Source organism: Gobius niger (assembly GCF_951799975.1).
Source record: "Gobius niger genome assembly, chromosome: 14".
In the NCBI taxonomy this organism is placed as follows: Eukaryota; Metazoa; Chordata; class Actinopteri; order Gobiiformes; family Gobiidae; genus Gobius; species Gobius niger.
The window spans coordinates 12530648-12557366 of NC_136865.1; the positions used below are offsets into that span (position 1 = coordinate 12530648).

The 26719-nt window shown below is 43.8% G+C and overlaps 1 protein-coding gene across 1 annotated transcript; it reads left to right on the top strand.

Annotated features, from left to right (window-relative positions):
- The first annotated feature begins 20915 nt into the window (after nucleotides 1–20915).
- Nucleotides 20916–24501, top strand: sox4a (SRY-box transcription factor 4a). The gene has a single exon (XM_079570635.1). The coding sequence runs from the start codon at nucleotides 21885–21887 to the stop codon at nucleotides 22929–22931; it is 1047 nt and encodes a 348-aa protein (XP_079426761.1). The 5' UTR covers nucleotides 20916–21884; the 3' UTR covers nucleotides 22932–24501.
- Nucleotides 24502–26719: the final 2218 nt, after the last annotated feature.

Here is a 26719-nt window from a genome sequence, read left to right on the forward strand (position 1 = left end):
CACAAAATGACATGCAATGTTTTGAAAATACTGGGCGCACCACAGTCTCCATGTTTTGAAGCTTAAAAAATAGTGTGTTTTTTTTCCACGAGACGCTGCACTTTTACTAATACACATCTGCGTGAGTATTCAGTGATTTGAAACAAAAACAAAGAAAAGTAAATGCACGGGAAATGTGTCACTTTCCTTTTGAATAATTGGGTTATATGTTTTATGCTGATGTTGGCATTAGCAACAGAGAATTGAAACTATAATGGCTGTCAGCATGAAACTAAAGCATAGATGTTTTGTAGTGTCTCTTCAAAAGCATGCCTAGTGTGTTGCTTCTTTTACACATTGCTGAGTTATCCCTTGGTTTAATTAGGTCATTTCTTCTACTGTGCACTCCCATCTATATTCCCTGCAATGTATCTATAGATAGTACACACCAAAAAAAATATCCTCCACATTTCAAAACAATACATACATCCTGTGCTCAAGATGTGTTCTTCATGGCGCTATGGTTTTCTTAGCATGTTGTTAGATGAAAGTTTACAGTGTTTTAAAACATCTCATTCCTACTGTTGCCTGCAGAGAGTCGTACTTTACCCGGACATTATTTGGTTACACTTTATTCTACACTACCTTGATGCATTGAACCTAACAATTTAGAACAATGTAATATGCTTTGTAACCATCTGTAATAACTTGTACCTATGTAGTACATACACATTGGGATAATGTGTATTAGTACTTTGGAGGTACCTTTTGTAATAAGACACATTAAAACATAAGACCCTGAGGATTAGGGCTTAAAGGAACAGGCCACCCTTTTTTCCAGACTGAGATATATGTTCGTACCTGAGCTTAGACGAGTTGATGCGTACCTCGTCTGGTCTTTGTGCGTGCGCTCAGTCACACAAAACGACCAAAGGTGTTGCTAGCATCTGGCCTTTCCCAGTGTATTCCAGTGTACAGCTCCAAACGGGGGTGAAGTTGGAAGCTAGCACGCTCTTTCACGGGCACGCACAAAGACCAGACAGGTACGCATCAACTCGTCTAAGCTCATAAGAACATATCACAGTATGGAAGAACTGTGTGCCCTCAGTCACGCAAAAAGACCAAAGATGTTGCTAGCATGTGGCCACTCCCAGTATATTCCTATAGCTCCAAACAGGGTGAAGTTAGAAGCGACCAAGCCCTTCTACGGGCACGCACAAAGACCAGACAGGTACGCATCAACTCGTCTAATCTCAGGTAAGAACATGGAGGTTAGAGTTAGGGTCCTATGTCTTGTTACATTATGTACCTGCAAACTACAAATACGAGCACCTGGCTTGTCATATAATTAGAATATTGTGGAAAAAGTGCATTTACCTCTGTTATTCAACTTAATGTGGAACTAATATATGATTCATTACATGCAAAGTGAGATATGTTGCCTTTATTTGTTATCATTTTTGATTATTATGGCTCAACTTGTAAAAAAAAACATATTAAAAATCGCAGAAAATTTGAATATTTTAAAAATGGACTCACAGAAGTAAATGCACTTTTTCATGGTATTCTTATTATATGACGAGCACATTATTCCATTGTATAATTAACACATAGGTACAAGTTATCAAGTACAATCATAGAATTAATGTATCAAGGGTAGTGTAAAATAAAGTGTTACCATCGCGAGCCATTCCCTGAAAACATTTATTATTATTTATGTACAGAAAAAGTCTAGGGTCATCAGATTGTTCTTATCATAATTTAAGTTTTTTGGGGGCCATTTAATGCTTATTCAACAATGTTTGAGTCTAAATCTTATTTGGGTCGCAGCTTGTCATCCCAGGGTGATTGTGGGTCACGACGCCATACCAGTCGAGAACCACTGCTTTAAGGCACATGGAAAGCATTAAAAAGTGCCATTTTACATAACAAGATGGTTGCCATTTTTCATTCATTTCAGCTGTGTTTATTTGGAAGAGACATTGCGGCTGTAAATATGCCGGGTTTAGCTCCGGAAGAGTTTCTGTGTATGTCAGTTTCTCATTATATCACATTCATCATCCCCTCAGTTTTATCCACACGCAAAATATGCAAAAACATCCATCTTGCCACACTACATTATTTTAGCAATCACTGCTTCAACAGAAGGAACAAGACAGTTTACTTTTCAAAACACCCTTTATTTTGATGAACATTAAAAACATTTCCCCGAACATTTGCGAATAATACAGTCCTTAATACAAAATTGAACATAGCTCGAAAAACAATGCTATCTAAAACACAATCCAATCTTACCAACACCCCTCATCCATATCATTTCATATCACAAAGTTAGATGCACCACCGTGTAAATGACAGCGTATGCCATAACAAATGTTATAGTTTGAGGCGCTTTGGTTTGATAATAAAATAAGACACACTTTTTCAGTCACATAAGCTGGTATCAGTTCATTCCATTGTCTGACCGGGGGAAAGTCCCAAAGAAAATCCCTGTGAAACTGTGTCAAATGATTGCAAGTTTAGTCCTTATCATCTTATTTAGTTGCTTGAACAGAATGAATCACTCATATCAAGATCAGGCAACGTTTCCCCCCATAGACCTACACATCAGAACATGTTTATTCTTAACTTTAGTATGCCGCCTGTTTCCATGGTCTCCACAAACAAATTAAATCTTTTTTTTTTGTAACAATTTTTGTCTTTACTTTTTTCACTCCCCCCTTCTGTTGTCTTGTACCCTGAGAGCCCCTCGCTATCCAAGGCTGGCTTCGGTCCAACAGATTCTGCGTGACCTCTACAACATGGCAACATAAAACTCCCCTTGGTGGAGAACAAACTGCCTGTTCGCCTGTAAGCCGCCCATTATAAAGATGTGCAGGCCAGACCGCACTCCTCCGTGGCCGTCAGATGGCTGTTGTTTGGGCTTGAAAGGGTCCGGGGGGGGGGGGGGGTTCTATGGGGGGGTTTAGAGCAAGCTACTAGTTTGGGTGACATATGAGAGGGGCATTATGGCACAAAAAGACTGAAGGCCCAACTTAAAAGCCCATGAGAAACACACCCTATACTTAAGATAAAATTGTGCGATTTAGTGGAGGGTTATAAAGGCTGTGCAGATGCATATAGTACGACTGGAGACCGGGCTTGCACTTACAGGCTACCAGTTGTTTATTTACAAATCTGAAACGATTCTTAGTAAAATGTGAATGTGAGTTGATTCTTGATTTAGCTGCACAGTACCCCCTCTTTTGTTTGTTCCATTAGCCCTGATACATGTGGAATTAGCCAGGGCTATGTCAGGTTGACTCTGTTTTGGCAAGTGTGGGCCGTAGACATATCCCTGACGGCGGTTGGATCCAATCAGATAACAGGGACTGCTGAGACTTGCAGAAAAATTAAGAAAAACAACGCGCCTCCTTTTACACTGTAACAGGAGCCTTTTGGAGTGGTTAGCACATTCGTCTCACAACGCGAGGGCCCCATGTTTGACTCCTTCACTGTGTGGGCCTTTCTTGCATCTTGTCTGCTGTTTGTTTGATTGGACTTATACTGTATGTGATCCCGTTCTAACGGAGAATAATGCCAGTGACATTTTAAAGGAGCATTATGCAACTTTTTATGTGAAAAAATATGTTTGTTTTTTTGTCCTTTTTGACCTTTCAGTGAGCCTGCGGCCTTTATCTCACCTTTATTTTCCATCACAGTGGCCTCTATGATGCTCCAGGATCAATTATTTTGAGAGTTTCTGGTAGGTTTTCACTGCTGACGGTCCCTCTCACCAGAAAACATACAAACCAATTGTTCCTGGAGAGTTGTAGAGGCCAGAGTAATGGAAAACCTGTACAGCCCTTGGGTCACAATAAGGTCAATAACACACACACACACACACACACGCACACACACACAAAATGCATAAAAAGTTACATAATGCACCTTTAAGATGCTCCATTTCAGTTTCAAATGGGTTCGCAGTCTTGCCCACAAAACAGGACCAGAGTGTGGCTGGAACTAGCGGGGCGCGATCATTTATTTATATGTTCCCAGGGCCGTCCAAATGTTAGCACAAACTTTACACACATGCACGCACATCCAACACACTTTTTTTTTTTTACAGTAAGGCCATGCAATAAAGCGCAGGCCGGGGACTTATGGACAGATGCGAGATACAGACCAGATGGAAACAGTCGCCCCTCATATATGCACACACCGCGTCCTGCTCCGTGCTATTTCGGGACTCATGAGCGAGGGGAGGATGATGGTGGTGGTGTTGGGGGGGGGGGGGGGGGGGGGGGGGGGGGGGGTTGAAAGAAAAAAACAGTGTGACTTGGCAAGTACTAGTGTGCATATGTGCGCTAGTGTAAGCAGTGGTTCACATATGGGAGAAAGTATAGGGTCTGGCACGGGCTTAATGTGGTGACCCACTTTCCCCCCCCCTACCCCTTGCATCTGGTCATGATCACTTCCCCGTGTGCAGCCGTAATGGGCAAGTGATCTGGAGACACTGACAAGTCTATCGGCTGCTCCTATCGGTCGACCGGCTTGGGCTGCAGATGGCTGAGGTTTCACCCATAATCGAGGGAGAGCGAGATCGAGGCATGAGAATTTCGCTGGGAACATAAGCTATAGAGTTGTGTGCAAAGCTGCTTGGGGTTTTTTTTTTTTTTTTTTCCTCTCTCTTTTTTTTTTTTTTCCAAGGTTTTTGTGATTTACGTGAAAGGTTTATGTTTCAATTGGAATGAACTGGGAGCTCTTTGAGTGCATCCACAGAGAAATGCTCCATTGTTTGGTTGAGAGCCCGGATTTGGGTTACACGCTGACATTTAGGCATTCAAGTCATTTAAGTTTCAAATCGTTCTTTTTTTTTCCCTCGGCTGTGGCTTGCTTTTGTCATGGTTTTCAGTGAGGGCGGTCACACTTATAACTTTCTTAGAGCAACTGGTGTGAGATGATAAAATTGAAGGTTGGATAGTTGGAAAATCCTTGTTTTTTTTTCCATAGAAGTGACCTACATTAAGAGTGTTTTTTTGCAAAAATGGCAGGTTTGTGCCATGTAAAAATGTTCCTCATCATAAGCATACGCGTAGTCTTATTTCATTCACAGTTGTTTGAGTCGGGACGGGAATTTTGTTTGTATAGTATTGTATATGTCACATGGCACAAGTCACAAAAAGGGCTTGGGGTTTTTATTCGCTCCATAGTCTGTGGAGAAAGTATTCCCTGGAAAACCCTCTGCACCCTCCAACCAGCTTCCTGATATTACCTGGTCTCCCATATTACCAGGTACTAACCAGGCCCTACCCTGCCACTTAGCTTCCAAGAGCTCATGGGATCAAGCACAAGGTGGCATGGCCTTGTATTTTTGGACTTTTTTTATTGACAACCCCGGGACAGTTTTAGTAAATTAATCTGTGCTGTTTGCAGATGATGTTCCATTAAATCAGGACCTTCAGTATCCAAAGCTGGCTTGCCCTCTCCAAGTCGGTTGAGAGTCCTTGCATCAAGTGGAGGAGTTCAAGTATCTCAGGGTCTTGTTCACCAGTGAGGGACGGATGGAGCATGAGATTGACAGATGGATCGGTGCAGCATATCGGACTGTTGTGGTAAATAAGGAGCAAAAGGTAAAGCTTTCAATTTTCCGGTCTATCTACTACATTCCTACTCTCACCTATGGTTATGAGATCTGGGTAATGACCGAAAGGACAAGATCGCTGATACAAACAGTCAAAATTTGCTTCATTCGCAGGGTGGCTGGCCATAGCCTGGTCCAGATTGATACCCCTGTGTATTTTTTACACACCGCGATATAAGGCTGAGCCCCATGCCCACGCATGCCGCTGCTGCCAAACCCAAACAGATCCATGCAATCACATTTATTTGAGGTTATAAGTTGTTCATGAGCAGAGTCACTCTTGAGACACAAACAATCAACGGACGACACACTGGAGAGCGAGAGCTTATTTTCCAATCAGCGGTAAATGACCAAAAACATATCAACAGTTGGTGAGTTTCATGATTTATAATCCTGAATATTAACGCAGAACCACAAATAGCACCACATGAACGACACATGCCCTGCCTTCACTGATTTGTTACTCCGCCTCCTGGTTGCTTGCGTATGCTTGCATAGAGAGGTCAGGGCATTTCTGCTCAGACGGCTGCCTCTGCGTGCCAGAGCAGTCCTGCCTCAACATTGTTGCCATGGTCGTATTGCCATGAAATAAATTACATGTGTGTACTGTTTCCATGTAATTACCATAATGACCATATTATGATACTTTTAGACACTTTTACCATACTATGTCGATCCAATTATCATTCACTGTGTCCTAAAGAAAAGTGCTATGGATTCCCAAATCCACAGAGCCCTTAAAATGTAAACTACTGTACTGACAAGTCAGTGAAAAGTTCCATATCAAACCAGTAAATAAGATGTATTTGCATTATGAACTCAGCGTCTCCATAACTACGTTTAAAGGAAAGATACAGATGAATACATTTTGGGTTAGCCCTGCAGGTTTCCAGAAGCACAAAGCTGGCTCACCTTCTATTGAATTAGATGTCTAAGGTAACTTACGCTCACGGGCTAAATTCCAGATAGAGGTTATAAACAGGCCACTGACCAATCAGCAGTGACAAATGAGCTGCCACAGCGGAGGAGGGAAAAATGCTAAAGTTGCTGCTCTAGGGCCATGGCTGATTGTAACAGAAAATACAGCACAAATTAACTTGGACTTGCAATGTTGTAAAGAGATAACCTTTGCTGAATCCACTTTTCCCCTCAACGTGTGTACGTGCCACTACATTTTCTAGAGATAGAGTGATCTTTTTGCGACTTGTATGAGATTCAAAACTATATCAACAAATAAAGGAGGAAATCTTAAAACTTATAAAGCAATTACCCCACAACTACAATACAAGAGATTCATTATTAATATTTTGTGTCCAATAAGACTGCCAAAGGAATAGTTTTGTGAGATAGCGTTCATATCTTTACTGTCTAATTGGCGGCTAACTCTCTGATTAGCCTGGATGATTCAACAGTCATGTGATGTTTAGCCAAAATACACATCAAACATAACCGTGACACTTATGAAAGCTCAAGCTGCTCCCTGCTGGTGGCTAACAGCTAATAAAGAGCAGTAGGTCAGTTGGTCAACTGAGGACAGTGTCTAACCAGATTTAACCTTTAGAGGCTGTGGCTTATTAGCTAGGCTGCTCAAAAATAGACCTTACACTCAGGCAAAACATTGGTGCTTTATGAGCTCAGAATGGTTCATGTTATTTTCCAGCATGTTTCTCCATATTTGTCTAAAATGAAACCTTTTGCCATTCTATTCTGACACTATTTACTGGCTTAATTACAAATATTGGTGTAATTTCAGTACAGCCAAGATTAATACAGGATATATAGTCCAGATTTAGCTCAGTGAAGTTTACAAACTTGAAAACTCTAAGGGATTATTTGAAAAAAAGATCAAAATGACATATTTATTCATAATTGTATTTTGGTATGTTGAGGCTTTGTGGCATACAATAAAGTAAATGATCCTCCAGAATACCCTTACAATATATGAATATGAGGGCTTTTGATCTCTGAATTGTTTCATGCTAACAACAGCCTCATTTGATCTCATTTAGTTCGTCTATGCATGCTAATATCAATTTGCTGCCGATCTTTTTTTTTCTCCATTCCTTTTGATTCATGGTGCGCATTTTCAACAGAACTCATTGCCACATTATCCGGGGAGATCTAAAACGTGATCGTGATTTACTTGAAAATCAAAGCGAACGCTCCAAAAGAGTCCACAATTTGAAACGGCTTCCCGGGATTTCCAAGCAATCGCCGAAAGGTCCACCGCCCGAAAATGACCGTTGTAAGAAACTGTGTCGGAGATATAACAAAGGATTTAGTTTTCCTCCAGTGATCTGTTCAATCTTAGCCAATCAGACGCCGCCGAAGCCTTAACACAGAGGTTAGCCTGTCAGCGGGCGCTCCGGACAGGGCTCACAGCTCCTCTATAAATCTGTCCGGCTTTAGAGACCCAACTAAACTAACCCTTTAAATGCCTGGGCCCACTTCAATTTTCAGATCTCTTTGTGAGGCTCTGAATTTATTAGGAAATACTGACCTGACTGCATTCTTACTGTATTCTTTCTAATACACAAGCCTCTTTTTCCAGCTTCTCTACAAAGTCCCCAGGGTCTGCAGATGTTCACCTTAGGGTATACACATTGTTACTGTGAGTGAGGTATGTTGCTTTAGAGACTGACTTGCACTGCCACACGGGGGTCCCCGGGGTCTAGCGCTAACGCCAACCTGATCTATCTGCTGCACTATTGCTATTGATCTGTGTTTAGTGTCGATGCCTGCGCTGGGGGGACTGATGATCAGGCTAGCTTGCAAGTCAGGCACACTCCGAGGCGTCCACGAAATAGACAGGATTAGTGGAGGTCTTACGACATCACAAGAACCGCTGTTGCTACCCCTTTTCTTTTTAAGCGAAAGTTAATTATTTTCTATATGCAAAGACGCGGAAAAAAAAAAGGCAAGCGCGCACGTAGGCTAATCTCTGTGCTAGCTGTCAGGTAAGACGTATGAGAGGCTGATTCAAAAGCATGATTGCACAGCTTTGTCTTGGACTGCTGACCATTAAAGATCGCTTTAGCATTTCTCAATCCCATAGAGCTTTATTAGGTATAGAGTTTGGGGTCCTTGAATTGACAAGTGTATTAATGTCCCGCCCCATTTTGCCAATATGAAGTAAATTTGGTTTTTTTTTTAAGGAAGAATGAATATGTTATTACCCCGTGCCAAATATATTGACGCGCCATTGATGTCCCTTGTCTGCGGTCTATCTCTAATGGCGACTCAGGATGGATATTGGACGTATTGCTTTTGATGCTGATGTATGAGTATGGCTTTTTTACAAATGGAGCAAAGGTTGTGTGGGTGGTTTGGGTTGGTTGGTTGCAGGGGCATGTTTCCTGAAGAAGGCGTTTCGGAAAGGTCGAGAGGTCTACGATGTTCACCAGATGAATAAAAAAAAAAAAACAATAGCACGTATGAAAATGTCTTGGTTAGGCTTTGTTTACAGCGATGTACTTTGACAAACTCTTTTCTGGCAAGGATTCTGCCTTTTAGGGTCGTAGGGAGATGGGGGCACAGATAGCCTCACACATCAACATCCAATTGCTTCCCAGCCCTGCCACTGGCATTTTTCACGGAGTTGAAGCTTTAACCAATATGGCGAGTTATCATCATTTTAACACAATCTTGGACAGGACTAAGATTTGAAAGCACAGTTCATTTGTAAAGACCATATCGAGCCATGGGACGTGAACGCTGTGATGTATAATGCAACGCGGAGCTTTTTCTTCATGATGAACTGCAAAATTCCAAGCGTGACCTTTTCCCTGTGCCAGGCTTTGCCATTATGCATAACTTGGCAGGTGCGATGCTGTAGTTTACTCATTCCCAAGTTCAAAATGTATGGACCATATTTTACACAACGCATTTTGATTCTCCTCGGAAAGCTTGTCCATACATCTTTTTCTTTCTTTTAACCCCCCCTCCTCACACTGCTTCCGCTACTGCATCCTTCACACCTGCCTGCCTGCAAAAGCACAAAATGTTCCCGTCTGCTTTCCGTGCCGCAGTGCACCCTCTCCTCAACTAAACTCCACTGCGGGGAAAGCGCAATAAGCCGCGTGGATCCGAGCCATGCACCGATGCTGCCTTACGTCTCTCTCCCGCCTCTTCTTCTTCTCTATACCCAACCCTCTCTGCCGTCTCGCAGTCGGATAAGCCGGCAGCCAGAGACCTGCAGAGAGAGAGAGAGTGGCACGGTGAGCATCACATTGGGGCTAAAAAAAAAAGGAAAGGGGAGGAAAGTGAAGACGGGATTAAGATTAGGGGGTGAGTGTTTCCCTTTTCAGGTGTGCTATAACTCGTCAACGAAGGACTTACTCGTAAAAATTCCAAGTTCTGCACTTTTTTCCCCCCCACCTCTACTGTTGAACATGCTCGCTTCCTGACTCTCCGCCCCCTCCCCATCCTTTCCTCTCTCCTCAGCTTCCCTCTCTTCCCAGTCTGATGTAGGTCACTGCGTCTGGAGCCTGTCTAGTGCTGATTCTCCTGAGCTACTCCCTCCGTCGCTTCGGTTGCTGCTCGCTCGCTCGCTCGCACGACCCTTGCGGCAACTCGATTGCATGCCCGGCTGAGGACATCGCACTGCGGGCTACGTGAGGACAAGAGCGGTGCCGCCTGACCTCAGCCAGCCTGCAGCAGGGAGCAACCCGGGCAGGAGGGAGGAAGGGGGGGGGGGGATGCTACACTGCAGAGTTGGTACAATGTAGGGACATGGGGAAAGGTTTGCCAGCTAGAATGGAGCAGAGAGGTATAGATTTTTTTCTTTTCTTTTTACATCGATGCAGATTCGACTTTCCAATTTCCCTTGCCGCGCGCATTCGGTCTTCCCACTCAAATTCCTCTTGCGGATCCAAACTCTCGGAAGTCGCTCAAACTCCGCCACAACTTCCAAAGTGAAACTCCTGAAAATCGCACGCGGTATATCCAGATCAGAGAGGAGGCACGGCCATGACGACGCAAACTCTTCCGACATCTCATGCTCAACAACTTTGCAAAGAGAAAAAAAAAAGATTAAAAAATGAAATAAAATCTTCCCAAATTCCGTAGCTCCCTCTTTCTCCGTCTCGACACTGCTCTCATCCAAATGCTCCTTCCCACTCCTCTGGCTTTCAGACAATGCCCCCAAAAAAAGCGCCGGTTGTATGCGAGTTGAGTGTAGTGCAGCTGTATGAGAGAGCGAGAGAGTTTGATGGGAAGAGTGTGTGTGGATTTGACTGCAGCACGTCTGGGTCCTGCAGCGGTACACTGGTGAGAGCACTGGCTGCTGTGGGTTTGGCGTCAGCGGGACTTTGTGTGTCTACTGTGCGTGTTTATGCCGCTCGTGTGTGTGTGTGTGTGCGAGGGGGGGGTTGAATCAGTATTTTGGGAGCTCTATGACACAGCAATCATCTGACCTGCATCGTCACCATCCGGAGTGGAGGATATTGGGAGTTCCCGGGGAGTGGCATCGGCCTTGACCACACCTCCGACTCGCGATCACACACGTAGTTCCCCTCTCCATCCGCTGATGAAATGTTCTCCTCCGGCTGTGGCCAAAAAAACATTGGGATTTACCGGAGAGGCACGGGATTCACATAAGGATTCACGGCACCGCGCACACGTTTTTTTTTTTTGCATGATAGCCTTTCTCTTTTTACCCTCTTCGACTCTCGGATGTGCAGCTACAGTGTGTGTGGTTGGTGGGTCGCACTTTTTCTGTCGAGCAAACGGAACACGGTGTTCAGGAAGTCAACTTACGGTATCCAGTGTGCCCTATATGCAGATTGGTGTTGAAATGTGGTGTATCCATCACCCAAGGATGTCAAATTCAAATGTAATATACAGCAGCACTTCCCAAAATCCAGCGCGTCGCAGCACCCCACATCCAATGATGCCATGGAGCCCCCCAACATCCACACTTTTCAAAAAAATATGCAATGTTTTTCTGAAAAATAACTTATATACATATACATTTATGAATATCAGTGACTATAAATAAGCTTTATACAAAATAATAATAAGCCGCTCCCTCTTATTCAAAATTGGAGCTTGCTTTCTTTATGTTGACATGGATGTGGAAATGTCACGAACCATCTTATGTCCTTGTCTCCCTTGTGCTCACTTTACCTGAAAAACAAAACAAAAAAAGATAATAATATGTAGACATTTTCAAATAGAATAAGCCTTTAACAATATCAAAGATATTATCTGTATTTGTTTGTATAACCAGTGCTAACAAAGGCAGTCTTTTTTTAAATGGTCGACAGCTAAAGCTAGCATTCAGCAAATTTACCCGGAATGAAATGAATCAATTAAATCAACGGAATGATATGATATAGTAACTCCCCACACAGTTTCCCACAGTTATGACTAACTAATGTAGGGCGCCAAATATGCGTTATCCGAAGATTACTTCACAACCTCAGCCTAACATTAGCCATCTGTCAGGCCAGCATTGGTGACATCATTGTTTTTTGTCCACATTGAGTCACCACATGTAAGCTAACGCACCTGCTTCTGAAACACTGCCAACATTGGCATCCATCAACATCTCGACAAACTTTATTTAGCAAGGACAGGAATTGGACATTGAGGTTGCGGAAGTGGTTAAGTTGCACATACTAGCCTTATTGACTGAGTAGCCAATACATTACTGGCCTGGCATAAAGCCAGACTGACATTATTTATGTATTTATAAATACATATAAAGACAGTCTGGAATTGTGATAATAAAAAATCGAGTAAATGTTCTGGAGAAAGGGCACTGGTAAAAGACCGCTGTGTCGCCGCCGCCATCTTCACTGTTTTGGTTATGGGAGGAGCACTGGTGTTTTAAGGGAAATCCTGGCGCGGAAGATGACGCACTGTTAACTCCCGCCTCCCGTGCTATGATTGGCTCTGCTTAGTTTTGCCGTCAGTCAGCGAGATTCAAATCACACAATACCAGACTGCATCCCCATGTATCTCTTAACACGGAGGCTCAGTCAGGCTCTTGCCAGGCTAATCGTCTCCAGGGTCATTTCTATGCATTTGTTTATCTTATTTTTTGTAAGCTAACATTCTATTTCAGGGTTTGTCAAAATGACCTAATTGTTATTTATAGTCATACATGCAACAGAACTGTGAGGGAGGATACGGTACCTTGATACAGCCCTACAACAGGAGCAATCTGAAGTTAATATTGTTATTTAAGTCACGGCTTAGCATGAGGTCATATTACCAGTCAAGAACCAGACTGATGACAAGAAAAAAATCTAACTGAGAATTTTGACTTTAATTTGACATTACATTCTGTCAATCCGCTGGTGCCCTTGTTCTGCGAGGCGAGCCTTTCCACTCCGCTGCACTACACCTGGCAGTAACACTAGACGCTTAGTCCCATAGATAGACAGATAGCGAGAGAGCGGACTTTGTGTTCCCTGGCAACTTCAGAATAACTCAGTGTTGTTGACTTGAGCGATGGCAGCAGTGGGTTGGAGCTCTATAGTGGCCACCTGCACCGTCTAGATCCCCTTACAAACACACACGCACACACACACAAAAACACTGACTGGCGATGACTCACCCATGTGTATGCAAATCACTGCTTAGTCTTGGAGTTTTTTCTTCTATTCTCACTGTTTAACTGCTGGGCGGACAGGAGGGTGGTGGAGATGGGAAGGCTGGGGGTTGGGGGGGGGGGGGGGGGCTAAGGGACTTCCCACTGGCTTTAAAACATTCAATCGCTGGAAAAGCTCCAATTCGGTTAGCGCTGGACACACATGTACGCACACAGGAGGCCTGCACAAAAGCCCCCATTGTCCGCTGACCCCTGATGACGGGCGGAGGGGTCAAAGTAGCAGCGTCATTCCTATAGGCAGCTGAAAAAGCCAGCTAGATGTTAATGAGTAAGCTGACTGCACAGACAAGCACTTTTTTTACCCCACAACCACCCTGCGTCTATGCATGGCCATCTCCTGCTGCTTTCTTAATTTTACTCCGCTGTTTCCGTGCGCACAGTGTCGACAGTGTTCTTACTCTTGTCTCAATGTGCTCCGTTGGTTATAGACCCAGAGCCCTGTAAATGACTTCCTCCTCACAGTCATATGATGGGAGCTCATTTAGCCCGCAGTTTGCTCTAGGGTGAGCCTGACATATCGGGTTAAGGTTTATGTTTTATTAAAAAAATTGCATATTAAAATCATCCATTCAGCTCTCTATGCAGATCCCACCGGAATAAATGTGTTTTATTATGTTATTTTTTTTACATCCCCGCACCGTGTAAAAAAAAAAAAAAATCTATGGTTTATACAGTGAAAGAAGACCATATATTTATTTGAGGTACACAGTTTAATTACTTAACAGTATATTGTAATAGTAATTCTTCCTCTCTCCTTTAGGCCTTTTCTTCCTGAAGTCACCACAGCAAATCATCTGCCTGCCTCCCAGTGCGTGGTGCCACATGCTGATTTGAAACAGGGATTACATTGTAGCCACATTTTTTTTTTTTATGTTTTGAGTGGGAATAAACAAACAACAAAATAATTTCCTGATTTATGTATATTCGCAAGCATGAGTCTCATGTTTGGCCGTTAACATCCCCTGTCCCAACCAAAGAAACAACCGCCATGGATGTACAGTGGGAGGAAAATGTTTGTGAACGCTTTCTCACATTTCTGCCTAAATTTGTCATAAAATGTGGTCTGACCTTCATCAAAATCACACGAATGATTAAACAGTGTCTGCGTAAACTAATACCAACCAAACATTTACATTTTATCATATTTTTATTGCCGTTTGGTTTGAGAAAGAGCACTTGGATGCTCCACAGCACTACGGACTGATGAACCCAAAGTTGAATAGTTTGGGAGGAACACACAACGTCATGTGCGGGGGGAAAATGGAACAGCACACCAACTCACCTTGAAGTCTGGTGCAGGGAGAATCATGGTGTGGGGCTGGTTTTTTGCCACATGGCCTGGAGAACGTGCTATCATCAATAGAAAAATGAATTTACAAGTTTATCACAATATTTTACAGAAAAACCTGAGACATTCACAACAGTGTGGAATAAGTCAGTGAACTCTTGTATTAAATATCTGCTGATCCTTCTTTTGAAGCAATAACTGCTTTTCTGTAGCTGCAGATTTGACGCTCACAAACATCAGGATGAATCTTGGACCATTCCTCTTTACAAAACTGCTGCAGTTCAGCGAGATTCAGACGGTGCACTTACTTATTCCTCCCTGTCCTGTGAATGTTTACATGTTATGGCCAATAAAATTATGATAAAATGTAAATGTTTGGGTGGTACTAGTTTAAGCAGACACTGTTTAATCATTCTTATGCTTTTAATAAAGATCAGACCACATTTTATGACTAATTTAGGCAGAAATGTGAGCAATTCCAAACGGTGTACTCACTTCTTCATCCCAGCGTATACATTCTATATCATCAATGACATTGTAGCATATTCACAAAAGCATTAGTCTGGCAGTTGGGTGAAATGTCTTCAGAACATGACAGTGTGCTGGTTGCAACCATAGACTGTAAAATAAAGGGCTAAGTGACCCCATAATGTTCACCACGGGCTGGAAAAAAATAGGACAATGAACTGAGTGTTAAAACAAACACGTGGAGGTCAGAATGACAAGGCTGTATTCAATAATGACTTGAAGGGAGGCAAGAAGGAGGTTATAATTAGTCCTGTCTTAATTTACAGTCTGTGGTTGCCACCAGCAGAATTTGATCAACATTTGGTTATTGAGCTAATGCCTGAGCTTGAATAACTTGTATGTGACAGAGGCCTAGATTAGGATAAGAAAGAGAAGAATGAAGGATGACAAAAAACACTTTAACAACTTGTATGTGACAGACATAGATTAGGATGAGAAAGAGCGGAATGAGGGATGACCAAATAGACGAACCAAAGACAGGTTCAGCCCCAGGTCATCCATGTGTGTGGTATGCACTCTTTGTGAACCACCCAGACATCGCAAGTTTTACTCTTTTTTTTTCCTCCCCTCCGAACTACAAGCAGGAACCAAAAGCTTTTGTTGGAAAGTGCCAATTAAAAACATTAAATATTTTTCTCCTCGCTATCATCCTTTTAGTCTTTCCACTTAAAACGCCCATCAAAACACCGCCGTCTCATTTTCAGATCTCTTAAAATAGCCGCGTCAAATCTCCAGCTCTAACCCAGAAATATCAACATCAACATGTCATCTAACACTGTTTTTTTTTATAATTTTTTTTTTTATACGTGACTCACACTTTTTCTCCCTCTTCTGAAGTTGTCTCTATCTGCCAGCTCCGGTCTCCCTAAGCACTCTCTCATAATGACACTACCCCTCTAGGCGTCAACAAGGCGGGAGACAAAGCACCCGTGTATTTGGGGTAAACACGTAGCGAGATGACAGAACGATAAAGGACCTATATCCGTGGGTCTTTGCGCCACGAACAAGGGCTCGCCGGGGCATCCCACCACCTCCCCGGCGCGAGCATCTGCTTGGAAGGGAAGCTCATACCTGACATCTGCTTTTCACAAATCAGATAAGATTATGGCTATGTACCCACCTCCACCTGTCCAAACAACACCCGCGCATGACAACGCATCGGCTGTGCTAAGTGCGCAATAAGCTCGGAGGGAGAAGACAGATAGACCGGCGCTAGCTAGCAAACAGTGAGTAATCTTAGTGGCAGGTGCTCACTTGTAATTGGGGCAGGCTAAAGATATAGACTGATGAAGGCGGCTCATTATTATTTATGGGTTTGATTTATGTAAGCACCGAGGGGGGTTAAAAAAGGGAGCCCGCGTTGTGAAATTTTAAAGAGTTTACGACTGTTTTTAGCCTGACATACATCTTGTGATGAATAAAGGATAGACAGCCAGGACGGTGTGTGTGTGTGTTGTGAGCGTAAAGATCTAATCAGGAAGTCTAATTAAACCTGCGAGGGACCCACGCGCTCTTTCACGTACGCAGCCCCAGCGCCGCGCATGAGAAATTTGTTATGTTTTGACTTTTACGATTTTTGGCGAGACGCTGAACCGCGCGGCGTAATGTTGTGAGCCCAATTGCGCAATAAATGTTATGTCTGTTTCATTGCTTTAATTAAATTATTCTTAGTATTATTATGGGGCGCTGTTGGGGAGGTCCGTTCACAGTTTGATCCCCGTTACGCTGCTTTTTTTTTGGGGGGGGGTCTACACATTTCGCTTGCCTCTCTTGAATGTGTTGACGTGGATATGAACATATGGTCAGAGTGGACTGTGAGCGCTGGATTTTAGTTCCGCCTCCATCACGAAGGATTGGACAGACACAGTTCTTGAAAGTCACAGTTAACATCCTGCACAGACGCAACCACAACCACGTATGTTCTGCTTAAAGGAACAGGCCACCATTTTTCCATACTGAGATTAGACGAGTTGATACGTACCTGTCTGGTCTTTGTGCGTGCCCTCAGTCATGCAAAACGACTAAAGATGTTGTTCGCATTTGGAGTTGGAAGCGACCACGCTCTTCCACGGGCACGCACAAAGACCAGACAGGTACGCATCAACTCGTCTAAACTCAGGTAAGAACATATCACGGCATGGAAGAACTGTGTGCCCTCAGTCACGCAAAACGACCAAAGATGTTGTTAGCATTTGGCCTCTCCTAATGTATTCCTATAGCTCCAAATGGAGTGAAATTAGATCTGACCACGCTCTTCCACGGGCACACACAAAGACCAGACAGGTACACATCAACTCGTCTAAACTCAGGTAAGAACATATCACGGCATGGAAGAACTGTGTGCCCTCAGTCACGCAAAACGACCAAAGATGTTGTTAGCATTTGGCCTCTCCCAATGTATTCCTATAGCTCCAAATGGAGTGAATTTAGATCCGATCAAGCTCTTCCACGGGCACGCACAAAGACCAGACAGGAACATATCAACTCATCTAAGCTCAGGTAAGAACATATCTCAGTATGGAAAAACGGTGGCCTGTTCCTTTAAGGGTTTGCAGAGATATAAAGGTTCCATAAGTTAGGCCGTAAATCTCTCTTCTGGGGTGCACTCTGCCAGGGGACGCTTGAATAAAACACTGTAGGGGCAAAAGGGAGGCAGACAAAGGTGGGAGCGAGCCTTGAAGTGTCAATTAATAATTCAAACCCACTATAATTGAAAGCCCACCGTGATGTCGGCAGATCTAAACCCTGTCCTATTTGACACAACCTTGTCTATTTATGCGGCAACCACTACATAGCGGCTTTTGGTAGGATTACGGCATTGCGTGATCCGTTTATCCAGGCTTGAGACTGGCAGAAAAAGGTGTTTGCTTGCTTGTGGCTTTATCAGCATATTGCAGAAAATACACAGCGATCTCTCCTTCTCTGGGCAGGAACAGTACGGCTCTGACTAATAGTGGCCTCCAGCTGCTGATACGTGAGTGACTCAAGCAGTCATCAAGTGCACATTTGAGTGTGAACGCCTGAATGACATCATGTAGCCCCTGGGCTCTCTCTCACTCTCCCTCACTCACTCCCAGACAGACCTGGCTGTTTTTTTTCCTTTTATTTACAAAGCGTGTAATATTTCTACTTTACTGCCTCTCACCTCTTTACTACCAGCGCCACGCCACTGCAGGGGTCACTCTGCATATAAAGTGAATTGCCTTTTACACCTATCGCCAGGAGGACAATGCGCTTCTGAATAATAAATAAATAAACCGATAAAATCACAGGTAAGAAAAATAAAAAGGCAATCTATCAGTAATCAAAAATGATGTGTTCACTCCTATTTTGTTTTTTTACGCTGACACTTGGACAGAAGATTGTAAAGCTGCCTCACAAAGCTTTATGCATCCTATATCATACGCATACGGTGTTATTCATTCATATGCAGCGACATGTACTGGGGAGAGCAAATGGATGGGAGAAGGAGTGGCGATGTAGGTCAGAAGAGGTCAGCTCGCTTATGGAAGTATGATCATGCCCAAAGCCTTATTGACGTATTGATCCATAAAAGTTACGAACGCACTCTCCTGCAACTATCGTATTTTTAATTACACACAATTGTGCATTCTCCTCACACTGGGGGGCAGCTACAGGTCAAGCAGAAGTTTCAAAAGCATAATAACGGCTAACATGAACTAAAATTAAGTTGTCTATCTGGAGTGTCTGTGTTTCTTACATTTGTGAAGAAGTTTTGGAGCCAAGATTTTAGATCAGATATAGTGTAGTATGGCTATATTTCATCCCCCAATTAACCCTGTGTACAGCAGCGTCTCATAACACTGGTCCCAAAGCGGCACTACTGCAGGACTGCTAATAATGCGTCTGTCGTACAGCGCTTTGCCGTACACTTGAAGTTGCTTTACAACAGTATGTTTGGAGAGGTGTCTTATGCTCAAGCACATCTGGCTACTTGATGTAACGTAAGTTAACAAAAGACACATGCTCTAAGTTGTTAAAAAAGGGTAAGCAATATAAGCATTAGCTTCAGCCTATACCCTTTCGGTCAGTTTGTATGTTATGTTGAAGAAGTATACTTGACTGAATGTAAGTAATTTGTGCATACTTTGGACTGAATAAGCTGAAACGGATTCAAAACAAAAACCTTGAGCATTGAGTTGTCCAATGCTCATTACTTCTATTGCTGTTATGATTGAATCACTGATTGATGAAGTGTGTGGTACTGTGAGAACAGGCAACCTGGATTTCTCATACATCTGAAGGAGCAGTTAATGCTGGTATACAAAAAAATACAAATTGAATGGAAAATGTGCATGACTAAGCAAATGCTATCGTTTTATGCCAGAAGCCCCTCCAGACATGGCCCGATAGTTTACCAAAGAGGACTACAATGTTTTACTGCATTTTATAGCTCCATGTTGAGGAATCTGACCTATGACCTTTTGCACAAAAGGCAGGAACTGCCCACTTTACTTAAGCAGCATATAGCTTGACATCCAATCGTTATTGTCTGACCAAATGTTCAGTATGTTTCAAGGTTGGCCATTTGAATCCCAGCTCCCGCATGTGCAGACTGTCACTGTGTCCTTCGACTCTTCACTCACCTTAACTGAGTGTGAATGTGAAGAGGAAGAGTGTGGTTACGGTGGTCAAAGAGGCCGATGGTGCTTTGCTTCCATCAGCTTACCACTGCCAAGGATGATTTGACTGAATAATGCGATTAAAGCATCCAGAAAAGCAATGTATAAAACCAATGCAGTACGATTATCATTTAACTATACATGTTTTCAGGTTCTTATTTGAAAAGAACTGCACTGGCAACTGTTTGTTACAAATGAACTTGTAATTAACTTAGTTTTACCATCTTTTATTTATGTTGAATTGTCAACAGCACGCATCCATGCTGCTCCTAATCTCCCCATTCTCTCCAATTGGTCCAACCACAGCACAAACTCATTTACTGAAATCCAATATTTGGACTTCAGCTTTCACTAAGCAGTACTAATATTTTGCCAGCGCTAAAACCTTCAATACCGACAACAAAGACAAAAAGATATGAAAATCACCAAATGCGGACGGTCTTTCAATGATTAAAACAGCTTGACAAATCGGTGCCTGTTTTGGTCTTGATTTACTATCACAGTCAATTAATATTTAGCAGAGAGCGAATGTGTGAAAAACAGTGGTGCCACTCTGGAGGATATGAAGGAGGCCTAATGACATCACCTGCCTATACCAGATTTAATGAATGTAGCTGGTGCGGGCGATTAGGACAGAGATAAATCTGCAGCACATGTTAACACACACACGGGCCCATATATAATGCATAGGGCCAGGCCGGGATTACACTGGGGTTGGCTCTAGCCTGACATCTAGCGACGCCGGGTGTAACAGTGAGAGACTGAGAGAGCAGAACACATGGGAGGCACAGGAGGGAGGGAGGGAGGGAGGGGAGAGAGAGAGGAGGAGGAGGAGGAGGAGTGGAGGCGAGGCAAGGCAAGGCTGTGTGCGGACAGTGTGGACATGCCCCAGCAGGCTACAGTAGTTTTAAATATATCATGGAAGCTGAGAAGTTGTTTACTTTGTTATGGTGGCATTTTATTGTATTTTTATCTTATTTTTTACAAACTGTCTGGATTCAATAATGTATGTTGTATGATTGGAACTTTCCATGAATGGGGCTGAGGGATTTAGTGTGTGCAGCAGTACATTCACATTACATAAAAAAAATAAAAAAAAGTCCTCTTTTATTTATTTTCTTATAGAAGTAGAGGGAGGCAGAACTTTTTACTACAAGTCAATAACTAGTCATGTAATTTTCCCCCCTAAAAATGCAAAGTGGTAATGGGGGGGCATAACCCTTTAGATCCCCCCTTCTCAAACCGCCCCTGCAATGCAGCATACCTGTACTGAAAACATGTGGGAAGCTACCATAACATTAATAATTACAGTTTTGCCACTGGCTGGTCCATATAGAGCGCTGATGTATCTTGAAAACAGGGCTCTTATCCCCCCTAACCTGTGGCCGCTCTGATGTCATCAAGTGAAGGCTGTAGTAATGCTTTGTAAATACTAGGTTGGCTGCGTTTGTTTGGGGTGGGTTTTGCCCGCACTCTCCACTCCTGACTAACGCGCTCCCGTGTTGTGGCTGTGTTATTTGTGTCTCCTCAGCATTCCCCCTGATCGCAAATCATCTATATATAGTCGATACACATCCACATGAAAGTAATGGAAGTTATAAGTATATCCCCTCACCTCTCCTTGCAGCGGGGGAAAGGACACAGTGTTCCTTTAAACGCGCAAGTTTCTTCCATTGGAGTCTGACAGGAATGAGGTCAGACACAGCGATCCTCATTGCACATTATTATTATTATTACCACTTTTTTATTCGGCCAATCGGAATAGAGCGGGGCGGGGTCTGGGTGGAAATTCAGGATGGAGACAGACGCTCATTGGCGTGTGCGTCTCGCGTTGAGGCTATAAATGCTGGAGGTTGCCGTTGTTGTGTTTACAGTAATATCAGGCAAAGCGCACGGCAAACAAGGAGACTATGAGAAAACGCAGCGGCTCCATACAACCACATGGTTCCTCACGCGCACAGAGCCAGGTTCATATAAGGGACTCGCTCTACCCACAGCGGCGACAGCAACTCAAAGTTCCCGGGCGAGAGTTTAGCCGCACCGGCAGCTGAGTGATCAAGAATACGCACGGATTACTTTTTTTTGCATTTTTCTTTTTTCTTTTCTTTTTTTGGACAAGAAGAGAAACAAACTCTTTCCAGAACTTTTAACAGAGACTGAGCTGAGCCTAACTGAGCAAATTGTGAACTTTTCTTTTCCACCATGGTGCAGCACATGAGCCACGCAGACAGCGACTCAACGGACACGGGGGACATGGACTTGGAGATGGATTCATCTCCCACTCCGGAGTCCCCCTCCCCGGCGGACAGGAGCAGTGACTTGGCGTGGTGCAAGACACCGACGGGACACATTAAACGGCCCATGAACGCGTTTATGGTCTGGTCCCAGATCGAGAGGAGGAAGATTATGGAGCAGTCCCCGGACATGCACAACGCGGAGATCTCCAAGCGGCTGGGCAAGCGGTGGAAGCTGCTTAAAGACACAGACAAGATCCCGTTCATCCGCGAGGCAGAGCGGCTACGGCTCAAACACATGGCCGACTACCCAGACTACAAGTATCGGCCCAGGAAGAAGGTCAAGTCTGGTGGCAGCAAGCCTGAGAAGAGCGGAGAGAGGAAAGCCGGCGTGAGCAAGAGGAGCCCGGCCAAAGCGTCATCAGCGACGAGCAGGACGCACAGCAAACAGAAGCAGATGGGGTTGGACTACGCGTCTCCCGGCGACCACCAGTCTCTCTTCAAGTCTCGCTCTGCGTCCGGGGCCAGACAGATCCCAGACAAGGCGAGACGCAGCGCGGAACTAAGCCCGTCGGCGGGGGTCCCGGCCAGCCCGACCCTGAGCAGCTCGGCGGAGTCCAGCGACCCGTTCAGCCTTTACGAGGAGCACAGCCCGGCCACGAGCGACTCCTCCTCAACATCCTCCTCCTCCTCCAGGTACGCACGCGCCTCGTCTCCCACACCGTCTGCCTCGCACTCGTCCTCCTCGGTGTCATCGTCGGACGAGGAGTTTGAGGACGAGCGGCTGGAGATCAACCCGAGCCCCGGCGCGTACGAAGCCATGTCTCTGGGAGGGAGCGCGGGCGGCATGGGCTTCTCGGACGCGGAGCTCGACCGGGACTTGGACTGGAGCTTCGGGGAGTGCGGGGCCGGCTCTCACTTTGACTTCCCCGACTACTGCACCCCCGAAGTCAGCGAGTTGATCTCAGGGGACTGGCTGGAGTCCACCATCTCCAACCTAGTGTTCACCTACTGACACTTCTTAGAAAGAGACAGGTGTCCGCTTTTTTTGTGTGTTCGCTAAAGAAAAGGGAACAGCGGAGGAGAAGGTACGCGCCCACTCTCATGGACAGACGGGCACGCGCAGAGCAGACAGACATGAGAGGAAAGGAGAAGGGGGGAGTGAACTAAATGCTTAGTTTGCATTTGTGAATGTAGAGCAGCAGAGCGCAGTGAGACGCAACCCGCGGTGAACTTTTTTGATGAACATTGATGTTACATTTGGCTCGGAGCAAGAGTAAATCACGTTGTTTTTCAAATGGTATAGGCAATTCACATTGACCATCAAGTTGCTATTCAGGTGTTTTTTTCCTCCAAACAACACGCATGATAACGGGAGGATTTTGTTTGTAAATGTTCATTGCTGCGTAAGTTTTTTACGCGTTTGTGTGACCATATAACAGGACACAATTCACTATCACCAGCTTCTCTTTCAACGGCAGGACTTTTAAAACTGATTCCAAACTTCAGAAGCCCTTGTATTCTGAATCTTTTGAAACACTCAGTGCACAATTCAGGACCAACGCTCCCCCTCCCCCTGACGCGCATCCTTTCTGCCTAGTGCTTCAACTTTGTAGTTCCTCTGTGTCAGACGGCGTTTCTTTTTATATCGATGTATTTATACCGGCCAAACCTTTTTATACATAGAAGTATTGTTCTCGTACAGGTCTCGTTTGTGTTTGTGCACATACACCTGTCTGTATCCAGCGCAGGAGGAAGGAAGGGCTAGAAGTGTATCTTATTTAATTCAAAAATGTCTCTCACTTTTACGGAGATGTTGAGTGTGTCATGATTTTCTACTTGTATTTTTGTACAAAATATATTTGAGCGGGGGTTTCCAGCGAGTGGGTAGACATTGGCTCTACATTGGTGTCGCAGAGAGCGGGGTTTGTTTGGCACAATCTGACCTCACACAGTGTTTACAGTATTTACCCACATGCTTCTTAACGGCGCAGTGACTCCATCTTTCACCAGCCAATAAACAGAGGCCATCACGTCTGAGTGGCCACTATTTGCGCAGACCCCAGAGAGTCACTGTTTCTTTCTCTCTCTCTTTTTTTTTTCTGGATAGAGCTAATACCTCTGTGTGCTTTTTTTGTTTTCTTTTCTTTTTTGTGTCAAGATAAGTTTTATTTAAAAACCACTGGATGATGTTCACACTCATTCCACTTTGCCTAGACTCGGAGGGAGGGAGATGTATGAAGTGCTTCATCTGTTATTGCGCAAATTGCATCAAAAAATAGTATTTAACCTTTCTGTACCTGTTGGTTAAGTATAGCAGGCTAATTGTTTTCCTATATTATGGCATGGCAAATAGCATTTGTATTTCAGATTCAGGTATATGTAGCTATAGCTGTTGTGTTTAAGATTTTTAAAAGAATAATAACATGAAGATATTTATGTAAACTGACTGTACTATAAGCAAAGATTGTGTGTTTTATGTATGATCAACGACAGGCACTAGGACAGCCATCTTTGGACAAGTTGAAGATGATTGTGGTCCAGGAGTTTCCTCTTCTACAACTTTTTTTTTTTTATTATTATTTTTGAAAAAAGAAAGTCCCCTCAGACCATCTTTTTCTATCGTCCTATTTTTTTTTTTTTTTTGTTCCTCATTTGTGCAATATGCTGTGTATGAACATGTTTTGTCCGGTCATGCCAATATCATTTTGTTGATGTTTATTGCTCTAAAACCAGCCAATGTTTGGGTCAATCACTGCCTCTCAGACCTCTGTACAGATTGTTGTTCAGTTTTTTATTTGTTTTTCTTTTCTTCCAAGAAGGAAATAAAATCAGCTGGAACTGAAAAGTGAAAACCTGGTGTATTTCTCGTTCTTACTTCTAGCCTTGGACGCTCAATGCAGAGTGTTCTTTTTTTTCTCCGATGTAATTCCTTGACTATCACTAGATCTGAACCATCCCCACTTTACTCAACAGCACCGAGCTTTCAAGGTAAAGCAAAGTGACGTTCTTTTATCTGCGGCGGAAGAGAACAACATTACACAAAAATTGTAGCTTCATGCACATATTTTTGCAGAGTATAAGCAAAAATTCATAAGGGTTGAGTTATTAAGCCTTTTTTGAGACATGCATTTCATAAAACACACACCTCCTATTTATCTAATGTCATAGTCCAACATGGCACATTCACATGCTGCATCTATTTGAACACGTTCCAGCATGTCCGCGTGCTTTCCGGCAATTGAGCCGTCCATGACCACTTTGAACAATACTATTGATCAAACCCCATCTGAAAGTATAATATCATTTCATTCCTGATCAGGAATCCGTCCCTCGTCCCCGGTTGCTCTAGACTCAGGTGTTTGCCCTGTGAAGAAATGTTTGCTGTAGGTGCAGACTGCGATCGATCCCGGGGCCCATGCGGCGAATCAATGGGAGTGGTCTGCCTCGCTGCCTCCGCCGATGGTGTGATTTTCCACGTGCAGAAAACGTGGCTGCCATGGAAACACTGTATCTAAGAGGGAGGGAGAGGGAGAGAGAGGGGGGTGTGGCAGTCGGTGCGTGGTCCGCCATGGGTAGGAGACGATAAGTGTGTGCGGGGGGGGTAGGAGACACGCGAGACAAGTGGATAAGAAAAAAAAGAAGCTAAAATCCTCTGTAGATTACGTACTTACATATAAGTGCATGGCATGAGTTGGAATAGTGTCTAAAAGTCAGATGAAATTAGACAATTAGGCTAATGTTGTGAAAGCTAAAATACATCATACACCTATAGACCTATGTTTGTTTGTTTTTTTTTACATTTTTCCTATTGCTGAACATAAAGCAAATCTAGCTTGAGAAAGACTTTTTTCATTTCGCAACACAGTTTTCATCATTTCGGCCTCTGCTCCAAATGAGTCCGACATTACGGCTAATCTTACCTTTCGTCTTGTACCTATTGCATTACTCTGTGAATGACTCAAAGTGAGCTGGGCTTAGCGTGCTACGTCTTGTACAATAATCATGAATACCTCATAGTTTTACGGACAATCACAAGCTTACACTCTCCAGGTTAAGACTTGAAGATATGTGATTTCCCATCTTTTTCTGCTTATTGTCTGAACCTCCTATCCCCCGCCTTAACCTGAGTGTCGCATGCATTACAGTGTAGCCCCTCATTTGAAAGCTAAGACCTATGGAAAAGTAATCTAAGCATTCTTCCCCGTTACGATTGTCACGGTTTTGTCCTTTTTGTTTGTGTTTTTTATCATGTTTCTGTTGCTTTTTTAGACATGTTTTGGTCACGTTTCTGTGGCTTGATGAACGTGATAATAAAAGCAAGGAAGAAGATTGGATGAGTTTTGTAGGTCTTAGCTTTCAATTGGAGGTGTTTTATGGAGAAAATGTGCTTGGCTAAGGTGGGGGTTTAAGCAGTATCTGGCATAGAAGCAGTAGCTCGGCGATCCTCATTTTGATTTCATTTTTTTCCCGTACATTTGGAGCAATTAAAAAGGGGAAGAGATCGAGAGAAAAGAAAAAAAAAAAAAAACAAGGAGCACATCAGTCCCCAGGGGTCCAGCGCATGGGGAGTAGAGGGGGAACATTTCTGCAAGGCATGACTGGAGGGAAAAAAAGGGGAGGGGGGCGTGTGCTTCGAAATTGAAGGCGGGGGGTTGGGGGTGTCAGTCTGTCCCAGTGCGCAAGGCTACTCCCCAAATCCAATTAATTCCTTGTGGATGCATGCATTTGTCTGTTCCATCTGACGAAATCCCACAAACACCACAAACCCGCGTGCCCGTCCACGCCTCCCCAAAGGTACAG

What these genes read in the sequence shown, in the direction of transcription:
- sox4a (XM_079570635.1), top strand. Translation starts at nt 21,885, where the DNA reads ATGGTGCAGCACATGAGCCACGCAGACAGCGACTCAACGGACACGGGG.